The 27,955-nt window shown below is 44.7% G+C and overlaps 1 protein-coding gene across 3 annotated transcripts in view; it reads right to left on the minus strand.

Moving 5' to 3' along the window:
• Positions 1-19,103: 19,103 nt before the first annotated feature.
• CHRDL2 (chordin like 2) overlaps positions 19,104-27,955 on the minus strand; it is a 158,374-nt gene continuing 149,522 nt past the window's right edge. For 2 of the 3 annotated variants that reach the window (XM_073669392.1, XM_073669394.1), the window contains 2 exons: positions 27,320-27,412; positions 19,104-20,154 (listed from right to left, as the gene is read on the minus strand). In XM_073669392.1, the coding sequence (XP_073525493.1) occupies positions 20,075-20,154; positions 27,320-27,412 (173 nt within the window). In that variant the 3' untranslated portion in view covers positions 19,104-20,074. The remainder of the gene's footprint in view (positions 20,155-27,319; positions 27,413-27,955) is intronic. The other variant, XM_073669390.1, reaches the window with a different exon arrangement.

The raw sequence follows: 27,955 nt of genomic DNA on the forward strand, positions 1-27,955 counted from the left end.
TGAGTTACCTCCTGTATTATACTCCAGAGCTGCACTCACTATTCTGCTGGTGCAGTCACTGTGTACATACATTACATTACTGATCCTGAGTTACATCCTGTATTATACTCCAGAGCTGCACTCACTATTCCGCTGGTGCAGTCTCTGTGTACATACATTACATTACTGATCCTGAGTTACATCCTGTATTATACTCCAGAGCTGCACTCACTATTCCGCTGGTGCAGTCTCTGTGTACATACATTACATTACTGATCCTGAGTTACATCCTGTATTATACTCCAGAGCTGCACTCACTATTCTGCTGGTGCAGTCACTGTGTACATACATTATATTACTGATCCTGAGTTACATCCTGCGTTATACTCCAGAGCTGCACTCACTATTCTGCTGGTGCAGTCACTTTGTACATACATTACATTACTAATCCTGAGTTACCTCCTGTATTATACTCCAGAGCTGCACTCACTATTCTGCTGGTGCAGTCACTGTGTACATACATTATATTACTGATCCTGAGTTATATCCTGTATTATACTCCAGAGCTGCACTCACTATTCCGCTGGTGCAGTCTCTGTGTACATACATTACATTACTGATCCTGAGTTACATCCTGTATTATACTCCAGAGCTGCACTCACTATTCTGCTGGTGCAGTCACTGTGTACATACATTACATTACTGATCCTGAGTTACATCCTGTATTATACTCCAGAGCTGCACTCACTATTCTGCTGGTGCAGTCACTGTGTACATACATTACATTACTAATCCTGAGTTACCTCCTGTATTATACTCCAGAGCTGCACTCACTATTCTGCTGGTGCAGTCACTGTGTACATACATTACATTACTGATCCTGAGTTACATCCTGTATTATACTCCAGAGCTGCACTCACTATTCCGCTGGTGCAGTCTCTGTGTACATACATTACATTACTGATCCTGAGTTACATCCTGTATTATACTCCAGAGCTGCACTCACTATTCCGCTGGTGCAGTCTCTGTGTACATACATTACATTACTGATCCTGAGTTGCATCCTGTATTATACTCCAGAGCTGCACTCACTATTCTGCTGGTGCAGTCACTGTGTACATACATTACATTGCTGATCCTGAGTTACCTCCTGTATTATACTCCAGAGCTGCACTCACTATTCTGCTGGTGCAGTCACTGTGTACATACATTACATTACTGATCCTGAGTTACATCCTGTATTATACTCCAGAGCTGCACTCACTATTCTGCTGGTGCAGTCACTGTGTACATACATTACATTACTGATCCTGAGTTACATCCTGTATTATACTCCAGAGCTGCACTCACTATTCTGCTGGTGCAGTCACTGTGTACATACATTACATTACTGATCCTGAGTTACATCCTGTATTATACTCCAGAGCTGCACTCACTATTCTGCTGGTGCAGTCACTGTGTACATACATTACATTACTGATCCTGAGTTACATCCTGTATTATACTCCAGAGCTGCACTCACTATTCTGCTGGTGCAGTCACTGTGTACATACATTACATTACTGATCCTGAGTTACCTCCTGTATTATACTCCAGAGCTGCACTCACTATTCTGCTGGTCCAGCCGCTCCCTCTCTCCTCACACACATATTATACATATATACACAATAATAACTACCTGCACTACAGACTTCTGGTCCGGTTATCAAAGAAAATAATAACCACAAACAATAAATAAAATAAAATAAATTCTAACTATACAAAAATATACAATACTAAACAAAACCCCCCACACTCGAGCCCACCAGTCCCTCCCCGGCACTGACCTGAGAGCTGGTCCTGCGCCTCATGCCGCAGTCCATGTCCAACGTCCATAGGCCAGATCAGGCAGTGCCAGTTTTTCACCCAAATAACCAGTGTCCCACAAGATGAACCCACCTCCCCCCTTTTCCCTCCACCCAACCTAACACCTTCACCCAAACCCATATATACAATATATACAGAAACAAACAATACAATAACCACAACTGACAAAGCCCAAGTTCGGCGCCTGCAGCCCTACATCACTGTCTACTGATCAATAAAACAAAAATCTATGGTGTCAGCAGCAGCCCCCCACCAGGAGAGAAGACGACCAGACTAGGGCACACTAAAAGAAAGGCCCCTCCAGAGGAGAGCGGCCCTCCGTGTACCCAGTCTCTCATACTCCAGAGAACGCACCTTCACCAGGTCACCGAGTATGGTCCTAAACACATCGTCCACTGGGAGGATTTTCCGCTGCGTCGATACTAAGCACCGTGCGTTCCACGTGTGATACCTAACCACTGCGCTAACTAGAAATAAGGTGCAGCGGTCCCGACCACCCAGGTCCCCGAATGCTCCATAGGCCCATTCCGCATAAGAGAGACCGGCCAGCCGGGGCCAGCCAATGGAGGCGCTCACCCTGTTGTACACCTCTGTGTTAAAGGGACAACGAAGCAGGAAGTGGTCCATGCTTTCAAGCATGGTACCACAATGCTCCCGAGGACAGTTCCTGTCCTCAGAGCTCCTACACTTCAGATTGTCCCTCACACACAGTTTCCCATGGAAGCAGCGCCAAGCCAAGTCCCAAACCTTCGAGGGGATCCTGATAGAATTCAAAAGATGCAGACCCACCCCAAGATCCCGACTTGGGCAATCCCTGAGAGCCAGAGACCTCTGAAAATGGGTCAACAGAACCCTTTTGTCAAGGAGCTTCCTTGGCAGAGTCCTGACCTCCCACATTCTCAGACCCCACCAGCGAATTATCCTCAGAACCACGGTAGCGTAAGCCGGGAGATGTCCATGCGGTGTGCGGAGATCCTTCACTTGCCCTCCTGTCTCCCATTCCTGGAAGAAAGGCTGAAACCATCCCCTACAGGAGAATACCCACGGAGGAGCCCTCTCTTTCTAGAGGTTTGCAATATTGATCTTAATGAAGGTATTCACAAGGAATACCACAGGGTTGACCGTACCCAACCCTCCTAGTCTCCTGGTACGGTAAGTGACCTCCCTCTTGACCAGGTTCAGTCTATTCCCCCATAACAGTTGGAAGAACAAACTGTAGACCCGAGTCCAGAGAGGCTCCGGCAAGATGCACACACTGCCCAGATAGATCAGCAAAGGGAGCAGGTAAGTTTTGATCAGGTTTACCCTTTCCCTTAGGGTCAAAGACCAACCCTTCCATTGGTTCACCTTCTGAGTGGCGATCTCTAGCCTGCTGTCCCAATTTTGTTTGGAGTAATCCCCCTGGCCAAATTCGATGCCAAGAATTTTTGCAGAGACTTTGGGTCCTGGAAGGGTGTCCGGGAGATCAAAACCAGGATCTCCTCCTCCCAGCCAGAGACTCTCACACTTATCCCGGTTGATCTTAGACCCGCATGCCTCCGAGTAGCAATTTACCTCTGACATCAGCCATTCTGCCTCCCCATCAGAGGAAACAAAAACGGTGACGTCATCGGCATACGCCACCACTCTCAGAGTGGCTTCCGGTGCTGCCCGGTCCATCCCGATCCCAGCCAACAGTCCACGCTCCACCCTCCTAAGAAGTGGGTCAATCGCAAACACGTACAGCAGCGGGCTCAAGGGACAACCCTGGCGAACACCACACCCAACCTCAAAAGAGCTGCCAATCCAACCGTTCACAAGCGGGAAACTCTCTTCCCCAGCGTACAAGGTCTTAAGCCAATCAACAAACCCCCCCGGCAGGCCATACCTCAGAAGGACAGACCAGAGGTACTCATGATTAACCCGATCAAACGCTTTCGCCTGGTCCAATGACAGCTTGTACCCCTTCCAGTGGCCAGCCCTACCCTGCTCCACCGCCTCTCAGACACACAGAGTACAGCACTAATCATACTGCGGCCCAGAACAGAGCAATGCTGGGCCCCCGAAAGGAGCTGGGGTGCAAATTTCACCAGCCGATTGAACAGCACCTTTGCCAAAACCTTCCTGTCTGCATTGAGAAGCGCTATGGGACGCCAATTCTCAATGCAAGATGGGTCCTTACCCTTTGACAAGATGATCAGGGCAGAACTCCTCATTGACTTTGGCAGAGTGCCCGAGGAAAGACACTCATTGAATACCTCAGTCAAAAGGGGAACCAAGGCGTCCTTAAAGGTCTTATAGAATTCAGATGTTAAGCCATCCGGACCGGGAGATTTCTTCAGGGCAAGCCCTTCAATCGCCAACTTAACTTCCTCTTCCCTGATCATTTCTGTCAAAATGCCAAGAGAGGGGTCTACCCCTGGTTCGGGGACGGCTTCAGCCAGAAAAGCCGACATCTCATCCCAATCCAGATCCCTCTTCCCCAAGAGGTGCGAGTAGAAGGATCTGATGACCTCCAGGATCCCTGATCTGGATCTTTTCAGGGAACCCGCAGTGTCAACCAGTCCTGTAAAAACTTTACTATTCACTGACATCTTGCAGTTTCTGTAACGGTCGGGCGAGCGGTACTTCCCGTAATCCCTCTCAAAAACCAAAGATGCATGTCTATCATACTGACACCTCATTAGCAAAGATTTCACTCTGGAGATCACCTCGCGGCTACCTCCAGTTGAGACAAGATGCTCGAGTTTCCTCCTCAGGCCCTGATACAGGCGGTACCTGTCCAGGCTCCTGAGGCTCGAGAGCTGGCGGAAGAATCTCGCCACCCTTTTCTTGAACATCTCCCACCACTCTGACTTACTACTATAAAGATCCAGTAAGGGTACCTGGCTCTGAAGAAAATCCTCAAAGGACTGTCTTATCTCCGCTTCTTCCAAGAGAGACGAATTGAGCCTCCAAAAGCCTCTTCCCATCCGGGGGGTCTCTGTAACATTCAGGGAAAACAAAATCATACAGTGATCGAAGAACTAACCTCTCTATCCTGGACCTACAGTTACCTCTATGATAGGTGAACCCCTCGTGGCCTGCGGTGTGCCGGATGTGGACATCCACCAGGCGAGCCTCACTAGCTATACTATTAAGGGCGACGCTATCATAAGTCAGCTTGTCTCTGGAACCTCCTCTATCCCGGGGCCTCGTGACAGTGTTAAAGTCCCCTCAAAAGACAACCTGCTGACTCGTAAAAAGGTAGGGCTTGATCCTCATAAAGAGACACTTCCGGCCCCACTTAGATTGGGGACCATAGATGTTAATGAGCCGGAGCTCTTGTCCCTTCCTGAGGACATCTAATATCAGGCACCTCCCCATTTCTAACTCAATAACCCGTCGGCATTCTACCGGTGCGGAAAAAAGGACCGCCACTCTGCTATACGGCTCGGCCGCAAGAGACCAATAGGAGGGCCCGAGTCTCCACTCCCTCTTAGCTATAAACACCTCTGCCATATTTGGCAGCCTGGTCTCTTGCAAAAAGAAAATGTCAGTTTCAACCCGGCTGAGAAAATCAAAGGCCGCAAATCTAGCCATATTTGACTTAATGCTGGCAACATTAATGGACGCCAGTGTCAACAGAGTGGGTACCGCCATCATTGGTGATTGAGTTAGATGGCTTTCCTCTTCCCACTCCCCTTACCCTCTGCCTCAGAGGAGGAATCCTTCCCCCTCTTTAATGACACAGAGGTGTCCATTCCCACATTTTTCCTTCTTTTCTCGTCCTCGTCTCGGGACTCTGGGCCAGTCCCTCCCCCCAAGGACCTTGCATCCCCAGGAGAAGGAGACTCGGCGCCCCCTGTAAGCTCCGCCGAAGCCGGAACCTCACCCTCGGCCTCCTCCTCATAGGAAGAGATGTTATCAAGGGCTTGGAACCGGTTAGAAAGACCAACCAGAGGGGAGTCGGTTTTACCTTCCTTGGTCAGAGCGGGAGAAGATGTTTTATCTCCCTTCTTTTTCTTCTTTTTGGTGCCGAGCTTACGCTTGTTCTCTAGCCACCGCTTATTATCCTCATCCATACTTTCATAATGGGAGGATTCTGAGGCAGAGGTGGTTTCTTCCCTGTGGATCCTCCTGACCTCCTCATCCAACTTATCATCCCTCGGGGCCTCAGCAGCAACACTGGCATCCAGGACAGGGGCCGCCCCAGTAGCCCAGGGCTCACCCCGCTCCCTCTCCTGTCTGCGCTTGTCTAGACGCCTCAGCTGGGCAGGCGTCTTTTTATTGCTTTTCTTCCCTGGCCCCTCAGCTCCCCCACCCCTGCTAGTCCCCTCCCCAGCAGAATCGGCCTCACGGCTTACTCCCACCGGGGTCTCGACTGCATTAGCGAAGGAGCGTAGACAACGGCTGAATGGGTGACATAACTCACCACACAGGTGGCACCTAATCTCCACACAAGAGGCAGCAAGATGGCCGACACCCCCACACAACCAACATTTCTGCACAGTGCAGCTTGCACTGAAGTGTGTGGGGTCGCCGCACCTGTGACAGAGCTTCGGTTGCCACTGGTAGAAGGCCAGGATACGATCCCTACCCAGGAAGGCGGATGATGGCATGTGGGCAACCGTACCACCTGAACGATTAAGTTTTACCATAAACGTCCAGGCCCCTGACCAGATACCAAACTCGTCGCAGTTTTTTTTTTGGCATCTCCACCACCTCTCCATACCGACCAAGCCACGTCATGATGTCATAACAAGAAAGCGACTCGTTACGAGTCATCACGGTCAATTTCTTGATCTGGTTTTGGCGAGACACTGCCTGAACGGCAAAGTCTCGCCAGCCGGGCTCATTTTTTTCCAACTCATAATTCGTCCAGAAGAGCTCAAGCCCCTCCGGCCGAACAAAGCTGACATCAAACTCAGGCGTGGAATAGGGATGTATCAAGGCGTAGATGTCAATCGCCTTGAAGCTCATCCTCAGCAGGAGCTCCACAACTTTAGACCTTGGAGGACATGCATCACTGCCCCTCCACCGAAGACGGACCACATTCCTACGCACACTGCCTGGCCCGGCTGTTGGGAGGGACCACACTGTATCCCCCCCTTTTTGCTCTTGGAAGGCCCCGAGGCCATGCCTCTCTATCCAGAAGGATAGATCAACCTCTCGACCCTCTACCATTAGTGATCTCTCCCCCTTCTTTAGAGCCTCCAGAAGGCGCCGTTGCAACATGGCGTCCCCAAAGCCCGGAGACGAGGAGGATGCCCTATTTGCCCCGGAGGTTACACTGGCATAACTCTGGACAGGCGTTGCCACCCCCGGGGGGGGGCAACCGGACCAGTGACTACATCTGCCCCAACAGCATCACTATTACCCACCTCCATCTCACCCTCCACCAAACCAGCAACCACACCACTAGACAATGAATTGGCCTCATTCACACCCACCACCACATTCATTCCTGCTGGACCAGTGACAATGGTGGATGACATTTTGACCTCCGCATCAGGCACAAGGGGCTCAGTCACCTCCATAGAACTGGAGGCGACCTCACCCCCGGTCATCATCAGTCGGTAATTTCCGCTGTTTTGCATTTGTAGAGATGCGCCGCTGATCTTTAGCTGCTGTGAGGCACAGAATAGCACTTTGGTGGGAGGACCGGAACGCTCAGCACCAACAGCCCCCTCACACTGCCGCCGCTTCTCAACTAAGTGATCAGCGGCAACAGCATTCAGAGGCGCCGAGGCTACCGGAGCTGCCTCCGACATCGGGCCGCTCCCCCCTCCCACTGAGGAGCGCACCACAGCATCGTGGCCTGACGGAACGCCCGCCGCCGGGCCGCCCTCACTGTCCAGCCTCTCGGCACCTCCTGCTGCGTCCCCGCTACTACAAGCAGAGACGGAGCTCTGCGCCTCACTACCGCGCTCTGTAATCTCCCCACGACTTTGCACCGGATCCACAGCAGAACCCAGGCTGGGCAACGGGGCTAATACAGCGAGCTGAGCCTGCCGCCGACTCAGGGGGTACAGGGAGGGGGGCATAGACATAGCTTACCACTTCCTGCAGCTTTGGCTTGGTCTTCTTAGCCTTTTTGTGGCCCCCAGGTGCCTCTTCTGGTAGATCGTCACCAAGATGGAAGTTTTGGAGGCTTTATCTCGGCCATTAGCGCCCCTCCCTGGCCGCTGCTGTCACTGTCCTCCCCAGAGCCGGCAGAACTGCGACCGGATGTCATTGTCGTCTGACCTGCAGGGAGCTCGCTGCACGTGGCCTGCGGGTGACTTTGCAGGCTGCCAGGTGGGGCTTCCTGCTGGTCATCATCACTCTCATCATCCACCTGGCTCTCAGGCTGCAGTACCATCTGCCTCTGCTCTCTGTTATCAGCCTTTTCCCTGTAGCGGTCTTCATTTATCAGCTTTTCCTTGAATGGACCACTCTGCTCCCTGATGTCAGCTTTCCTTAGTTCCAGCAGATGAATTTAACCGGTGAGTCTTTTTACCTCCGCTTGGAGCTTTGTCTTCCTCTGTTTGGAGGCCCCTGCAGCTTTAGCACTTGTGCAGCACAGCAGCTCCTCCCGGAGCCTCCTGACCAGCTTACTGGCATCTTCATACTCACGGAGGTGGATCATGACCCGGGAGGCATAGGTGGACACAGACTCCCGGGGTCCCTGCTGCCCCCAACCCCCCTCAGGGAGGTCGGCCTCACCTCCGTGAGCGCTCAACTTTCCTCCAGAAGGAGCGCCATCATGCGCGCCGCTGTCAGGCTTTACCTCCATGCTGGGAGCCTTGCGGCTTTTGGGAGTCTCCACAGTCCCGGGCGGAGTAGGAGCCACATTGCTGCGACTCCTGGTGGAGCGTCTCACCCCCGAGTCCTCCGATGTGCAGGCCGGTTGCTGGCTTTTCCTGCTCAACGCCGGCCTGGTTCCGGAAGCAGAAGCCTGGGACTTGGCTCCATCACCCATCCCAGAAACCCACTCCCTCCCTGGGTAGGAGAGAGAGCAGATCCCCAGGTGGAGAGGTGTTGGTTCTCAGAGAGATCAGGAGCTCACGGAAGGATCTGCAGCCACCACACCCGTAATCAGCACAGTGAGCAACAGCTGATCAGAGCTGTACTCACTATTCTGCTGGTGCAGTCACTGTGTACATACATTACATTACTGATCCTGAGTTACATCCTGTATTATACCCCAGAGCTGCACTCACTATTCTGCTGGTGCAGTCACTGTTTACATACATTACATTACTGATCCTGAGTTACATCCTGTATTATACTCCAGAGCTGCACTCACTATTCTGCTGGTGCAGTCACTGTGTACATATATTACATTACTGATCTTGAGTTACATCCTGTATTATACTCCAGAGCTGCACTCACTATTCTGCTGGTGCAGTCACTGTGTGCATACATTACATTACTGATCCTGAGTTACATTCTGTGTTATACTCCAGAGCTGCACTCACTATTCTGCTGGTGCAGTCACTGTGTACATATATTACATTACTGATCTTGAGTTACATCCTGTATTATACTCCAGAGCTGCACTCACTATTCTGCTGGTGCAGTCACTGTGAACATATATTACATTACTGATCTTGAGTTACATCCTGTATTATACTCCAGAGCTGCACTCACTATTCTGCTGGTGCAGTCACTGTGTACATATATTACATTACTGATCCTGAGTTACATCCTGTGTTATACTCCAGAGCTGCACTCACTATTCTGCTGGTGGAGTCACTGTGTACATACATTACATTACTGATCCTGAGTTACATCCTGTATTATACTCCAGAGCTGCACTCACTATTCTGCTGGTACAGTCACTGTGTACATACATTACATTACTGATCCTGAGTTACATCCTGTATTATACTCCAGAGCTGCACTCACTATTCTGCTGGTGGAGTCACTGTGTACATACATTACATTACTGATCCTGTACTGATCCTGAGTTACATCCTGTACTATACTCCAGAGCTGCACTCACTATTCTGCTGGTGGAGTCACTGTGTACATACATTACATTACTGATCCTGTACTGATCCTGAGTTACATCCTGTACTATACTCCAGAGCTGCACTCACTATTCTGCTGGTGCAGTCACTATGTAGATACATTACATTACTGATCCTGAGTTACATCTGTATTATCCTCCAGAGCGGCACTCACTATTCTGCTGGTGCAGTCACTGTGTACATATATTACGTTACTGATCCTGAGTTACATCCTGTACTATACTCCAGAGCTGCACTCACTATTCTGCTGGTGCAGTCACTGTGTACATACATTACATTACTGATCCTGAGTTACATCCTGTATTATACTCCAGAGCTGCACTCACTATTCTGCTGGTGCAGTCACTGTGTACATACATTACATTACTGATCCTGAGTTACATCCTGTATTATACTCCAGAGCTGCACTCACTATTCTGCTGGTGCAGTCACTGTGTGCATACATTACATTACTGATCCTGAGTTACATCCTGTATTATACTCCAGAGCTGCACTCACTATTCTGCTGGTGCAGTCACTGTGTACATACATTACTTTACTGATCCTAAGTTACATCCTGTATTATACTCCAGAGCTGCACTCACTATTCTGCTGGTGCAGTCACTGTGTACATACATTACATTACTGATCCTGAGTTACATCCTGTATTATACTCCAGAGCTGCACTCACTATTCTGCTGGTGGAGTCACTGTGTACATACATTACATTACTGATCCTGTACTGATCCTGAGTTACATCCTGTATTATACTCCAGAGCTGCACTCACTATTCTGCTGGTGAAGTCACTATGTAGATACATTACATTACTGATCCTGAGTTACATCCTGTATTATACTCCAGAGCTGCACTCACTATTCTGCTGGTGCAGTCACTGTGTACATATATTACGTTACTGATCCTGAGTTACATCCTGTACTATACTCCAGAGCTGCACTCACTATTCTGCTGGTGCAGTCACTGTGTACATACATTACATTACTGATCCTGAGTTACATCCTGTATTATACTCCAGAGCTGCACTCACTATTCTGCTGGTGCAGTCACTGTGTACATACATTACATTACTGATCCTGAGTTACATCCTGTATTATACTCCAGAGCTGCACTCACTATTCTGCTGGTGCAGTCACTGTGTACATACATTACATTACTGATCCTGAGTTACATCCTGTATTATACTGCAGAGCTGCACTCACTATTCTGCTGGTGCAGTCACTGTGTACATACATTACTTTACTGATCCTAAGTTACATCCTGTATTATACTCCAGAGCTGCACTCACTATTCTGCTGGTGCAGTCACTGTGTACATACATTACATTACTGATCCTGAGTTACATCCTGTATTATACTCCAGAGCTGCACTCACTATTCTTCTGGTGCAGTCACTGTGTACATACATTACATTACTGATCCTGTACTGATCCTGAGTTGCTTCCTTTGTTATACTCCAGAGCTGCACTCACTATTCTGCTGGTGCAGTCACTGTGTACATACATTACATTACTGATCCTGAGTTACATCCTGTATTATACCCCAGAGCTGCACTCACTACTCTGCTGGTGCAGTCACTGTGCACATACATTACATTACTGATCCTGAGTTACCTCCTGTATTATACTCCAGAGCTGCACTCACTATTCTGCTGGTGCAGTCACTGTGCACATACATTACATTACTGATCCTGAGTTACATCCTGTATTATACTCCAGAGCTGCACTCACTATTCTGCTGGTGCAGTCACTGTGTACATACATAACATTACTGATCCTGAGTTGCATCCTGTATTATACTCCAGAGCTGCACTCACTATTCTGCTAGTGCAGTCACTGTGTACATACATTACATTACTGATCCTGAGTTGCATCCTGTATTATACTCCAGAGCTGCACTCACTATTCTGCTAGTGCAGTCACTGTGTACATACATTACATTACTGATCCTGAGTTGCTTCCTTTATTATACTCCAGTGCTGCACTCACTATTCTGCTGGTGCAGTCACTGTGTACATACATTACATTACTGATCCTGAGTTACATCCTGTATTATACTCCAGAGCTGCACTCACTATTCTGCTGGTGCAGTCACTGTGTACATACATTACATTACTGATCCTGAGTTACATCCTGTATTATACTCCAGAGCTGCACTCACTATTCTGCTAGTGCAGTCACTGTGTACATACATTACATTACTGATCCTGAGTTGCATCCTGTATTATACTCCAGAGCTGCACTCACTATTCTGCTAGTGCAGTCACTGTGTACATACATTACATTACTGATCCTGAGTTGCTTCCTTTATTATACTCCAGTGCTGCACTCACTATTCTGCTGGTGCAGTCACTGTGTACATACATTACATTACTGATCCTGAGTTACATCCTGTATTATACTCCAGAGCTGCACTCACTATTCTGCTAGTGCAGTCACTGTGTACATACATTACATTACTGATCCTGAGTTGCATCCTGTATTATACTCCAGAGCTGCACTCACTATTCTGCTAGTGCAGTCACTGTGTACATACATTACATTACTGATCCTGAGTTGCTTCCTTTATTATACTCCAGTGCTGCACTCACTATTCTTCTGGTGCAGTCACTGTGTACATACATTACATTACTGATCCTGAGTTACATCCTGTATTATACCCCAGAGCTGCACTCACTATTCTGCTGGTGCAGTCACTGTGTACATACATTACATTACTGATCCTGAGTTACATCCTGTATTATACTCCAGTGCTGCACTCACTATTCTGCTAGTGCAGTCACTGTGTACATACATTACATTACTGATCCTGAGTTACATCCTGTATTATACTCCAGAGCTGCACTCACTATTCTGCTAGTGCAGTCACTGTGTACATACATTACATTACTGATCCTGAGTTACATCCTGTATTATACTCCAGTGCTGCACTCACTATTCTTCTGGTGCAGTCACTGTGTACATACATTACATTACTGATCCTGAGTTACATCCTGTATTATACCCCAGAGCTGCACTCACTATTCTGCTGGTGCAGTCACTGTGTACATACATTACATTACTGATCCTGAGTTACATCCTGTATTATACTCCAGAGCTGCACTCACTATTCTGCTGGTGCAGTCACTGTGTACATACATTACATTACTGATCTTGAGTTACATCCTGTATTATACTCCAGAGCTGCACTCACTATTCTGCTGGTGCAGTCACTGTGTACATACATTACATTACTGATCCTGAGTTACATCCTGTATTATACTCCAGAGCTGCACTCACTATTCTGCTGGTGCAGTCACTGTGTACATACATTACATTACTGATCCTGAGTTACATCCTGTATTATCCTCCAGAGCTGCACTCACTATTCTGCTGGTGCAGTCACTGTGTACATATATTACGTTACTGATCCTGAGTTACATCCTGTACTATACTCCAGAGCTGCACTCACTATTCTGCTGGTGCAGTCACTGTGTACATACATTACATTACTGATCCTGAGTTACATCCTGTATTATACTCCAGAGCTGCACTCACTATTCTGCTGGTGCAGTCACTGTGTACATACATTACATTACTGATCCTGAGTTGCTTCCTTTATTATACTCCAGTGCTGCACTCACTATTCTGCTGGTGATCCTGGTGTTAAACAGTTTTGCATGTTACAGACAGTCCGGGGTGTGAATACTTTTGTACTTCTGTCTTGCTCAGTGGAGGTCTTTCCTCGGTCCATATCTACCTTCTCTTCTTTGCTTGTGTCTCCCCCGCTGTCAGGGCGACGTTATAGATGACACGGTTTGGGTTTCATTGGCGCACAGGGCTTGTGCTCTTCGCGGGTCTGTGTCTCACACGCGGCTTCTTGCTGAGCGCGGTCATGAGGTGGGCTACTGGTGTGGGCTGCCGGCATCTGTTTTCACGTAGAAGGAATTTATTAGAGCTGGCTGGTATATGGCTTCTCCTAAAATCAACAGGATGATTAGTCTACAGGAACGCGTTTTCAGCCTCCGCAGATGGCTTAATGGAGGTTTTGTATTGAGTAATTGCATTGTGTCAGTAAATCGGATCCAATGTCAGTAAAGTGTTCATAATGATGCCTGAAACAACCTGTCCAGATTATGTAAATGAACTTTAATTATCAAATTGTAAAATGGTCTTTATCTTATCAATCACCAATTTCGAAATATCTGCTTTTCGTCAGTGAATGGGAACTTTCTTGTGTACGTCCTTGGTTCTTAACAAAAAGACAGAAGGGATTTACCACTATTTCCATTGCCTTTTTTCCATGCTATAGAGCTCTCAACAGAATGAAGCTTACTACACAGTAGCAGCAGAACCAAGCTTATAACATAAAGTATCAATGTATTAGGCATGGTTCTGTTACTGTATCTATGTAGTAAGCATGGTTCTGTTACTACATCTATGTAGTAAGGATTATTATGTTACTGCATCTATGTAGTAAGCATGGTTCTGTTACTGCATCTATGTAGTATTATTCTGTTACTGCACCTATGTAGTAAGCATGGTTCTGTTACTGTATCTATGTTGTAAGCATGATTATGTTACTGTATTTATGTAATAGGCATGTTCTGTTACTGTATCTATGTAGTAAGCATGTTACTGTAACATAACCAAGATTACTACATAGATACAGTACCAGAGCCAATCTTATTATATAGATATGGGAGTAGAACCAACCTTACTACATAGATACAGGAACATAAGCAAGCTTACTAGATAAATATGGTAAACAAAATGTTTACAAATGTTTAAAAAGTTTACTACAGAGGTATTGGACCAGAACCAAGCTTACTCCTTAGAGATAGGAACAAAACCAAGCTTAATTCATAGATACAATAAAACCAAGTATACTACATAGATATGGGTAAAGAAACAAGCTTACTACATAGATACAGTAATAGAACCAATCTTACAACATGGATCAGGGAATAAAACCAAGAATACTACATAGATATGGGAACAAAACAAAGTTTACTATATTGATACGGTAATGTGGGAATAGAACAAAACTTACATAGATATTGGAACAGAAGCAAGCTTACCACATAGAATCAAGTTTACTTCATAGATACAGTAACAGAACCAGGCTTATCACATAGATATAGCAACAGAACCAAGCTCACTATATGTTGGGTTTCTATGAGGAGGTACGTGCAAATCTGGATGTTGGTAATGCGGCTGATGTGATTTATCTGGACTTTGCAAAAGTATTTGATAATTTACCACATAACAGCCTTATACTGAAGCTACAGTTCTCTAAGTGGGGACCACAGGGATCTGTACTGGGAGCAGTGGAGACCACAAGGATCTGTGCCGGGAGCAGTGGAGACCACAGGGATCTGTACCGAGAGCAGTGGGGACCACAGGGATCTGTACCGAGAGCAGTGGGGACCACAGGGATCTGTACCGAGAGCAGTGGGGACCACAGGGATCTGTACCGAGAGCAGTGGGGACCGCAGGGATCTGTGCCGGGAGCAGTGGGGACCGCAGGGATCTGTACCGGGAGCAGTGGGGAACACAGGGATCTGTACCGGGAGCAGTGGGGACTGTATGGATCTGTACCGAGAGCAGTGGGGACCGCAGGGATCTGTACCGAGAGCAGTGGGGACCGCAGGGATCTGTGCCGGGAGCAGTTGGGACCGCAGGGATCTGTACCAAGAGCTGTGGGGACCGCAGGGATCCGTACCGGGAGCAGTGGAGACCGCAGGTATCTGTACCGGGAGCAGTGGAGACCGCAGGGATCTGTACCGAGAGCAGTGGGGACCGTAGGGATCTGTACCGAGAGCAGTGGGGACCGCAGGGATCTGTACTGGGCTCAGTGGGGACCGTAGGGATCTGTACTGAGAGCAGTGGGGGCCACAGGGATCTGTACCGGGAGCAGTGGGGACCGTAGGGATCTGTACCGAGAGCAGTGGGAACCGCAGGGATCTGTACCGAGAGCAGTGGGAACCGCAGGGATCTGTACCGAGAGCAGTGGGGACCGTATGGATCTGTACCGAGAGCAGTGGGGACCGCAGGGATCTGTACCGAGAGCAGTGGGAACCGCAGGGATCTGTACCGAGAGCAGTGGGAACCGCAGGGATCTGTACCGAGAGCAGTGGGGACCGTATGGATCTGTACCGAGAGCAGTGGGGACCGCAGGGATCTGTACCGAGAGCAGTGGGGACCGCAGGGATCTGTGTCGGAAGCAGTGGGGACAGCAGGGATCTGTACTGGGAGCAGTGGGAACCGCAGGGATCTGTACTGGGAGAGTGCAGTGAGTATCCTCTGTGACCAGGAGAGTGCAGTGAGTATGCTCTGTGACCTGGAGAGTGCAGTGAGTATGCTCTGTGACCTGGAGAGTGCAGTGAGTATGCTCTGTGACCTGGAGAGTGCAGTGAGTATGCTCTGTGACCTGGAGAGTGCAGTGAGTATGCTCTGTGACCTGGAGAGTGCAGTGAGTATGCTCTGTGACTTGGAGAGTGCAGTGAGTATGCTCTGTGACCTGGAGAGTGCAGTGAGTATGCTCTGTGACCTGGAGAGTGCAGTGAGTATGCTCTGTGACTTGGAGAGTGCAGGGAGTATGCTCTGTGACCTGGAGAGTGCAGTGAGTATGTTCTGTGACCTGGAGAGTGCAGTGAGTATGCTCTGTGACCTGGAGAGTGCAGTGAGTATGTTCTGTGACCTGGAGAGTGCAGTGAGTATGCTCTGTGACCTGGAGAGTGCAGCGAGTATGCTCTGTGACCTGGAGAGTGCAGTGAGTATGCTCTGTGACCTGGAGAGTGCAGCGAGTATGCTCTGTGACCTGGAGAGTGCAGTGAGTATGCTCTGTGACCTGGAGAGTGCAGTGAGTATGCTCTGTGACTTGGAGAGTGCAGTGAGTATGCTCTGTGACCTGGAGAGTGCAGTGAGTATGCTCTGTGACCTGGAGAGTGCAGTGAGTATGCTCTGTGACCTGGAGAGTGCAGTGAGTATGCTCTGTGACCTGGAGAGTGCAGTGAGTATGCTCTGTGACTTGGAGAGTGCAGTGAGTATGCTCTGTGACCTGGAGCGTGCAGTGAGTATGCTCTGTGACTTGGAGAGTGCAGTGAGTATGCTCTGTGACCTGGAGAGTGCAGTGAGTATGTTCTGTGACCTGGAGAGTGCAGTGAGTATGCTCTGTGACCTGGAGAGTGCAGTGAGTATGCTCTGTGACCTGGAGAGTGCAGTGAGTATGCTCTGTGACCTGTGCAGGATGAGGGAGGTGTCGCTGAGATGTTACCTAAAAGAAAACCTGTCCAACGTTTTAGGAATGCAACAGTAATTGCACAGAAGTCAGCTGGTTAAAATGACTGTTATTGTGAACAGTTAAGCAGGTTGAAGAGGAAATGATCCCTAAAAGGCCTAAAGTTAAAGATGACACATTGCCTTTTAGGCAAAAAAATAAATATATTGCCATTTTGTTTCATTTTTAAAATTACAAAAAAGGAAATGGGCCAATGCAAAAGTTTGGGCACCTTTGGAGATTTGTGTGCTCAGATAACTTTGACCAAGGTTTCAGTCCTTAATTATTCTGTTAGGGTTATGGCTTGTTCTCTATCATCGTTAGGAAAGGCCTGGTGATGCAAATTTCCCAGGTGTATAAAAACCCAGCCTCTTTCAACCTTGTGCCAAAAAACAGCAACTATGGGTTCTTCTAAGCAGCTGCCGAGCGCTCTGAAAATGAAAATGGTGGAAGCCCACAAAGCAGAAGGCTATAAGAAGATGATAGCAAAGAGTTTTCAAGTTTCCCTTTCCTCAGTTCGAAATTTAATTAAGAAATAGCAGTTACCAGGAACAGTGGAGGTCAAGATAAGGTCTGGAAGACCACGCAAAATTTCAGTGAGAGCTGCTCGTAGGATTGCTAGAGAAGCAAATCAGAACCCCCGCTTGACTGCAAAAGACCTTCAGAAAGATTTAGCAGACTCTGGAGTTGTGGTACATTGTTCTACTGTTCAGAGACACCTGCACAAATATGGTTTCATCAGAAGATAAACTCTCATGTGTCCTCAACATAAAATTCAGCACCAGAAGTATGCAAAAGAACATCTAAACAAGCCTGATGCATCTTGGAAACAAGTCCTGTGGACCGATGAGGTTAAAATAGAACTTTGGCCACAATGATCAAAGGTATGTGTGGAGAAAGAAGGGCACAGAATTTCAGGAAAAGAACATCTCACCAACCATTAAGCATGGGGGAGGATCAATCATGCTTTGTGGTAGTGTTGCAGCCAATGGCACAGGGAACATTTCACGGGTAGAGGGAAGAATGGATTCAATGAAATTTCAACAAATTCTTGATGCAAACATAACACCATCTGTAAAAAAGCTGAAGATGAAAAGAGGATGATTCTACAAATGGATAATGATTAGTGATGAGCAAGCATGCTCGTTACTCAAGATTTACGAGAATGCTCGGGAGTTTTGCTGAGTATCTTCGGCTTGCTCGAATGTTATATCAGAGTCACTCCGTGAGCATGATTTGTGACTGACAGGTTTAATACATGTGAGGAATGCCTATTTGTTAGGCATTCCTCACATGTATTAAAGCTGTCAAACAGTCGCAAATCATGCACACGGAGTGACTAACATAACATTCGAGCACGCCGCAAATACTCAGAGAGCACCAGAGCATGCTCACCGAAAGGGTTAACAGAACATGGTGGCTCATCACTAATAATGATTAGTGATGATCGAGTTTGCCTCATTAACCCTTTCGGCGAGCACGCTCGGGTGCTAGCCAAGTATTTTGGCGTGCTCGGTGTTTCATTCATTGTCGCTGCGCCTGCAAGTGTCATGGCTGTTAGCCAGGCTATCTCTGCATATGTCACAGCTGTCTTAACAGCCACGACACTTGCAGGCGCGGCGACAATGAATGAAACACCGAGCATGCCAAAATACTCGGCGAGCACCCAAGCCTGCTCGCTGAAAGGGTTAATGAGGCATACTCGATCATCACTAATAATGATCCTAAACACACATCACAATCCACAATAGACGACTTCAAAAGGTGCTCGCTAAAGGTTTTACAATGGCCCTCACAGTCCCCTGATCTGAACATCACTGAACATCTGTGGCTAGACCTCAAAACAGCAGCGCATGCAAGACGGCCCAGGAATCTCACAGAACTGGAAGATTCCCAACTCATTTTTTTTCTCTTTTAGGGACCAAGAGAGACCCCACCATTGCCTCCTCCACATCTCCCTTTCTGGTCGCTTTGTGTATAATTAAAATAAAAGTGCGGAGAGCACGTAGACTAGATTAATACTTTATTATAAATTTTATAAACACGAAATAAACAAGAAAAAAATAATAATTCAGAAAATATTTTAATTATATCTTTTTTTTTTTTCTTCTTTCAGATAGAAATATATATCAAAATAAATAGATGTGCTCCGTCACGGTCAGAGCTTCATGGCGACATCTTCTAAGAGACTGACAATCCAGCACACTGACCAGCTCCACGGTAGACCTCTCCTAAACTTGCCTGCAAGAACCTCCAGCCCTCCCTCAGGACGCTCGCTCCCTCCACGACTATAATACAGTAGATAATGTATAAGATATGTATACATCTGAGCTCCATAAACGCTCTCAAGGTGTCGGGTATCCTCCAGGAAGGACTGACGAAAAACAGATGAACCTGACACTGAACCAGCAGAGGCTGCAGGAAGATGTGAGCTGAGAGCCAAGAAGAAGCCAGCAGAATCCTCTGAGCAGATCCGCCGCAGGATCAGAGATGTACGTCTTATTTTTGGAAGTGATTAGACTCAGAAAATGTGACGAGGACTCCGGAAATTGCAACTTTTTGTATTTTCTTGCGTTTTATCGGGTTTGGATATTTTGGAATTTCAGGATTGAGAAATCCCGTAACGTTCTGTGCAGCAAACAAGTGAAGAAGAAGAACATGAATGTGGCAAAGCATCAAAATCTCCCAGTCCTAGTCAGCAGGAATTACAAGGGAAGCAAAGGTCCTTCCACCCCGTAGAAGGGGTCAGACCCGAAGATGGGGCAATGGCGGCAGGAGGCGACAATTGCCGGTAAGTCCATCCTCTTCCTGACCACAGTCTCTGATCAGGCTGATCCGGTGCCAGGATAGATCCAAGATTCCCTCGGAGCTGAGGTCTTCTTCTCCGAGGTCTCACCACCTTGAAGATCAGGTTGGGAAATGTTTTAGGCATGAAAGTTTTTGTTTTTATTTGTCTCTATATATTCAGGCTGCTCGGCATCGGTGGAAATCAATCGTCACTACAAGGCCCCCGTCTGCAGCTCAACCACCTCGGTCAAGTTCAGGTCCGGAGGCTGAGGTCTGAAGATGTTCCACTGACCTGGAGAAGGAGGAGAGACAAGTTGAGGGTTTCTCAAGACAAAAAATACAAACACCCCCTTGTGATGACATCACTGATTGTTGTCAGTCCCGCCCCCTGGTGATGACATCACTGAATGTCGTCAGCATCTCCCCCCTGTGATGACATCACTGATTGTTGTCAGTCCCGCCCCCTGATGATGACATCACTGAATGTCGTCAGCATCTCCCCCCTGTGATGACATCACTGATTGTTGTCAGTCCCGCCCCCTGGTGATGACATCACTGAATGTCGACAGCATCTCCCCCTTGTGATGACATCACTGATTGCTGTCAGTCCTGCCCCCCTGGTGATGACATCACTGAATGTCGACAGCATCTCCCCCTTGTGATGACATCACTGATTGTTGTCAGTCCCGCCCCCTGATGATGACATCACTGAATGTCGTCAGCATCTCCCCCTTGTGATGACATCACTGATTGCTGTCAGTCCCGCCCCCTGGTGATGACATCACTGAATGTCGACAGCATCTCCCCCTTGTGATGACATCACTGATTGCTGTCAGTCCCGCCCCCCTGGTGATGACATCACTGACATAATGTAATGACATGAGATCAGACATGTGACCATACACCTTATACTATAAGACCAGCTCACCATCCATTACTGCTGACAACCAGCCTGTATATCATGAGCAAAAGGTTGTCAGCCCCGCCTCATCACTGCACCCTTTCATTGCCATAGACAGAATGATGAATGAGAGCCACGCACTGTTTAACCGCCTACCCGCTGGAACACAGTTGTCTCTCTTGCCTCCGCCAGCGCTGGCACAGAATCAACTGATTTTTGTATTTTTTGGCTGCTAATTTTTTTTTTTTTTTACAAGTCGTGTCGTGAAATTCTCACTCTGCGCAGCGAGGACTCCAGTAAGAAAACACAGAGTCTGATTTATGGGATCCAGCAGAGACGACTCCACACTTAGTCCAGACTTCCTTACACTCCAAGAGGGACCAATAAAGCCCCCAGAAGAGGACTGCGGCTACCCCGCCATAAATCACCGATCTGCAGCCAGAATACGTCAGGTCACAATCACAAACATCCCCCCAGCGAGGAGCGAGTGCAGGGGGGAACCACACAACCCCACTGCCCTCCCCACAAGGTGTATGGCCAATACAGCCGACACCTGGTGGGGAACGTTAACCCCTGGACAACTTACCGTCACACAGCAATTCTTTACTTTTTTTTATCTATTTTTTTTTTTTTTTTTTCCATTGACAGTTATTGGTTGAAAATCATTTGTTTTATGTCTCAAAGGTTTATGGAATTTTTAATTTTGACGTTTTTTTTTCCTAAACATGAGATTGTTCATCTGATTGATCGCCTGGTTAAAACTTTACCGTAAGTACGTTTTCAGGTTAAATGGCCAAGATTCCAGATCCTGTATGTAAGAGCAGGTAGTCAGCCGCCTAATAAAGTGACCACGCAACAGCCAGAAGCATTGTCATTGCGCTTCTCTCACCCTGGACTCAAAGTACAACATGATACTACAGAGGCTCACAAGCACCAAAAAGGTACCACTGACGAGCAGGAAAGGGTTACTGAGCCCTACTGTTCATAAAACGGGGGCAGTATTATAGTAGTTATATTCTTGTACCTAGGGGCAGTATTATAGTAGTTATATTCTTGTACATAGGGGGCAGTATTATAGTAGTTATATTCTTGTACATAGGGAGCAGTATTATAGTAGTTATATTCTTGTACATAGGAGCAGTATTATAGTAGTTATATTCTTGTACATAGGGGCAGTATTATAGTAGTTATATTCTTGTACATAGGGGGCAGTATTATAGTAGTTATATTCTTGTACATAGGGAGCAGTATTATAGTAGTTATATTCTTGTACATAGGAGCAGTATTATAGTAGTTATATTCTTGTACATAGGGGGCAGTATTATAGTAGTTATATTCTTGTACATAGGAGCAGTATTATAGTAGTTATATTCTTGTACATAGGGGCAGTATTATAGTAGTTATATTCTTGTACATAGGAGCAGTATTATAGTAGTTATATTCTTGTACATAGGAGCAGTATTATAGTAGTTATATTCTTGTACATAGGGGGCAGTGTTATAGTAGTTATATTCTTGTACATAGGAGGCAGTATTATAGTAGTTATATTCTTGTACATATGGGCAGTATTATAGTAGTTATATTCTTGTACATAGGAGCAGTATTATAGTAGTTATATTCTTGTACATAGGGACAGTATTATAGTAGTTATATTCTTGTACATAGGGGGCAGTATTATAGTAGTTATATTCTTGTACATAGGAGCAGTATTATAGTAGTTATATTCTTGTACATAGGGGCAGTATTATAGTAGTTATATTCTTGTACATAGGAGCAGTATTATAGTAGTTATATTCTTGTACATAGGAGCAGTATTATAGTAGTTATATTCTTGTACATAGGGGGCAGTGTTATAGTAGTTATATTCTTGTACATAGGAGGCAGTATTATAGTAGTTATATTCTTGTACATATGGGCAGTATTATAGTAGTTATATTCTTGTATATAGGAGCAGTATTATAGTAGTTATATTCTTGTACATAGAGCAGTATTATAGTAGTTATATTCTTGTACATAGGCGCAGTATTATAGTAGTTATATTCTTGTACATAGGGAGCAGTATTATAGTAGTTATATTCTTGTACATAGGAGGCAGTATTATAGTAGTTATATTCTTGTACATATGGGCAGTATTATAGTAGTTATATTCTTGTACATAGGAGGCAGTATTATAGTAGTTATATTCTTGTACATATGGGCAGTATTATAGTAGTTATATTCTTGTACATAGGAGGCAGTATTATAGTAGTTATATTCTTGTACATAGGGGGTAGTATTATAGTAGTTATATTCTTGTACATAGGAGGCAGTATTATAGTAGTTATATTCTTGTACATATGGGCAGTATTATAGTAGTTATATTCTTGTACATAGGAGGCAGTATTATAGTAGTTATATTCTTGTACATATGGGCAGTATTATAGTAGTTATATTCTTGTATATAGGAGCAGTATTATAGTAGTTATATTCTTGTACATAGAGCAGTATTATAGTAGTTATATTCTTGTACATAGGAGCAGTATTATAGGAGTTATATTCTTGTACATAGGAGCAGTATTATAGTAGTTATATTCTTGTACATAGGAGCAGTATTATAGTAGTTATATTCTTATACATAGGAGCAGTATTATAGTAGTTATATTCTTGTACATAGGGGGCAGTATTATAGCAGTTATATTCTTGTACATAGGAGGCAGTATTATAGTAGTTATATTCTTGTACATAGGAGGCAGTATTATAGTAGTTATATTCTTGTATATAGGAGCAGTATTATAGTAGTTATATTCTTGTACATAGAGCAGTATTATAGGAGTTATATTCTTGTACATAGGAGCAGTATTATAGTAGTTATATTCTTGTACATAGGGAGCAGTATTATAGGAGTTATATTCTTGTACATAGGAGCAGTATTATAGGAGTTATATTCTTGTACATAGGAGCAGTATTATAGGAGTTATATTCTTGTACATAGGAGCAGTATTATAGTAGTTATATTCTTGTACATAGGAGCAGTATTATAGGAGTTATATTCTTGTACATAGGAGCAGTATTATAGTAGTTATATTCTTGTACATAGGGGCAGTATTATAGTAGTTATATTCTTATACATAGGGGGCAGTATTATAGTAGTTATATTCCTGTACATAGGGGGCAGTATTATAGTAGTTATATTCTTGTACATAGGAGCAGTATTATAGTAGTTATATTCTTATACATAGGAGCAGTATTATAGTAGTTATATTCTTGTACATAGGGGCAGTATTATAGTAGTTATATTCTTGTACATAGGGGCAGTATTATAGTAGTTATATTCTTGTACATAGGGGCAGTATTATAGTAGTTATATTCTTATACATAGGAGCAGTATTATAGTAGTTATATTCTTATACATAGGAGCAGTATTATAGTAGTTATATTCTTGTACATAGGAGCAGTATTATAGTAGTTATATTCTTGTACATAGGGGCAGTATTATAGTAGTTATATTCTTATACATAGGAGCAGTATTATAGTAGTTATATTCTTATACATAGGGGCAGTATTATAGTAGTTATATTATTGTACATAGGAGCAGTATTATAGTAGTTATATTCTTGTACATAGGAGCAGTATTATAGTAGTCATATTCTTGTACATAGGGAGCAGTGTTATAGTAGCTATATTCTTGTACATATGGGGCAGTATTATAGCAGTTATATTCTTGTACATAGGGGGCAGTATTATAGTAGTTATATTCTTGTACATAGGGAGCAGTGTTATAGTAGTTATATTCTTGTACATAGGGGGCAGTATTATAGTAGTTATATTCTTGTACATAGGGGCAGTATTATAGTAGTTATATTCTTGTACATAGGAGCAGTATTATAGTAGTTATATTCTTATACATAGGGGGCAGTATTATAGTAGTTATATTCCTGTACATAGGGGGCAGTATTATAGTAGTTATATTCTTGTACATAGGAGCAGTATTATAGTAGTTATATTCTTATACATAGGAGCAGTATTATAGTAGTTATATTCTTGTACATAGGGGCAGTATTATAGTAGTTATATTCTTGTACATAGGGGCAGTATTATAGTAGTTATATTCTTGTACATAGGGGCAGTATTATAGTAGTTATATTCTTATACATAGGAGCAGTATTATAGTAGTTATATTCTTATACATAGGAGCAGTATTATAGTAGTTATATTCTTGTACATAGGAGCAGTATTATAGTAGTTATATTCTTGTACATAGGGGCAGTATTATAGTAGTTATATTCTTATACATAGGAGCAGTATTATAGTAGTTATATTCTTATACATAGGGGCAGTATTATAGTAGTTATATTATTGTACATAGGAGCAGTATTATAGTAGTTATATTCTTGTACATAGGAGCAGTATTATAGTAGTCATATTCTTGTACATAGGGAGCAGTGTTATAGTAGCTATATTCTTGTACATATGGGGCAGTATTATAGCAGTTATATTCTTGTACATAGGGGGCAGTATTATAGTAGTTATATTCTTGTACATAGGGAGCAGTGTTATAGCAGTTATATTCTTGTACATAGGGGGCAGTATTATAGTAGTTATATTCTTGTACATAGGGAGCAGTGTTATAGTAGTTATATTCTTGTACATAGGGGCAGTATTATAGTAGTTATATTCTTGTGCATAGGGGCAGTATTATAGTAGTTATATTCTTGTACATAGGGAGCAGTGTTATAGTAGTTATATTCTTGTACATAGGGGCAGTATTATAGTAGTTATATTCTTGTGCATAGGGGCAGTATTATATTATCATGTTATGATGATTTATGTTTGGACCTGTCCTATATTAGAATAAACTGCCTCAATTATAGTATTCCCTACTCCCCCTTTGGGTAATTCAGGGTCTCTTCGCTCCTCCACAGCATAGAACAGGTTAAATTATTTTTTTATCCTTTAATACAAAATTCCGGGGAACTATTTTTCTCCTTTCACAAGTGTTACTTATGTAAGGGAGTGAATATGTATTTATTTCTAAAAGGGCAAATAAGAAGGAAGATGACGGATCATTAATAGGAATTCCATTCCTGGGCGGTCTGGTCTCACCGCACCACCATAAACTTTACAAGAGGAGGACTTATCCACCACCGTGACAGTCAGATGTGCTGTGCGCTGGCCCTTTAATTGACCATTTCACAGACCTGGATGACCACCGGTTACATCACTTTCCCCGGCCCGGTGGCAGCGGGCATGCTGCACTACACTTTCCAGTCATCAATTTCCAGCTGTGGAGTTTCTAGTGCCCACCGGCCTTTCCTACCACATCTTTGTGGCCCGGGGTCTCGCCCATTTCATACCCTGGTGCCCTTTAATGCATAAATATTCCTTCAGCTCTGTATACGGCTGACACCTCATCAGAAGCAAAGTGTTATTATCTAAATAGATGTAAAGTTTCATCAACGGAGTCTCCGGCTTCTAACGATTCTCCCATTTAAGGGACTTCTTAAAGGGCCAGTGCACTCTTATGCATTAAATTTAAAGGGGTTGTTCACGTTTGGGGTCACTAATTTTTTTTTTTTTACTTGATTGTATGTAGTTTGAGCTGAAAATCATTTTCGCTATTGGGTTTCATAAAGTTTTGCCTTCTGCATCCTCATGTTCTAGCAAAGACCACATCGCCACTGACTGAGCAGAGGAACAGAGAGTTCGTAAAAGCCAAAAGGAGCAAAAAATTTTAATGAAACCCAATTGCAAAGATAATTTTTTTTAGGCCAAATTACATTGAATTGTCCTTGTACTTTGTGCTTTAATTCCACACCATATTCACTCCAGACCTACAGTGTATGATGGGTGGAGTAGTCTCCCGAGCTGGATCTTTCCTACATTGCACTGAATTATGGGGCTTCGGATTGCCTTTTATTGCATTGCTTGGATTCTAGCTTTTTGATTCTATTTTTCATTACGGCTTTTACTTTATGGGTTAATTAATTTTATCCTTTCGAAACCTAAAATGTTTATTTTTAATTATTTTTGGTTTAGGAAAAAGGGCGAGTGACTCAAATTTTATTGTTCTTTTATTTTTTTTATTTAGATTTTCAATAACTTTATATTTTTTATTTTATTTTTTTTTAGTTCTCCCTGAAACTTTTTCAGTACTGTAGTATATAGTACTAATCATTGTTTCTTATACCCCGGCCCTCGGGAACACCAAGATGGCAGTGATGGGGTCTTCAGTAGACCTCCGATTGTCCTGTAATCCTGTTGCGCAGGGTGAAGGACCCCCCTGAACAGATGTCCCCAGTGGAATTGTGCCACTAAAAATTGACAGCAGCATTTAAATGGTGGGGCTATGTTCCCACGATGCGTTTTTGACGCGGCGTATTTTCGAAAAAATGTAAGTAACCTATTTTACTTAAAAGTGCAACATCAACAACTCCCCAAAAGCTGATCATGGGAACATAGCCAAAAACAGCTGCGATCAACCCTCTCCCCACTACACAGACCCCCTATCAGGAGAGCCAGGATGCTTTTCCAGGGGTCCCCCACATCCCAACGCTATGTATCAATGGTTGTAAGTTACCTTCGCTCGTCCGGGTCACCAGCCGGAAATGTTCTGATTCTTGCTTAAAGTCCTGTTTTGCCACTTTTTTAATCTGGATTAAGTGAAAAATTCCTGCAGAAAAAAAAAAATAAAACAAAAAACAGGAAAATGAAATCTAATTGTTGCACGTAAGTCACCAATCACAATCTACCCCAAAGGAAAATACAGTTTCTGCAAACTTCTCATATACTTTCTCCATTTTCAACATCTCTGCTTGCAGTCAATGAAACAGGACATTGTGTACAAAGGCTAAAAAATAATCATACAAACTTTATACAGTCGTGGCCGAAAGTGTTGGCACCCTAGAAATTGTTCCGGAAAATGCAGTATTTCTCCCAGAACATTATTACAATTACGCACGTTTTGTTATACACAGGTTTATTTCCTTTCTGTATATTGGAACAACACAAAAAAAAAAAAACAAGAGAAAAAAAGGCAAATTGGAGATAATTTAACACAATACCCCAAAAATGGTCCGGACAAAATTGTTGGCACCTTCAACTTAATATTTGGTTGCACAGCCTTTGGAATAAATAACTGCAATCAGTCGCTTCCTATAAGCATCAGCTTCTTCCACCTCTCAGCTGGGATCTTGGACTCTTCTTACAATCTGCT

This window comes from Phyllobates terribilis, unplaced genomic scaffold (assembly GCF_046119375.1).
Source record: "Phyllobates terribilis strain yellow unplaced genomic scaffold, ASM4611937v1 Scaffold_2__4_contigs__length_985480577, whole genome shotgun sequence".
Taxonomy (NCBI): domain Eukaryota; kingdom Metazoa; phylum Chordata; class Amphibia; order Anura; family Dendrobatidae; genus Phyllobates; species Phyllobates terribilis.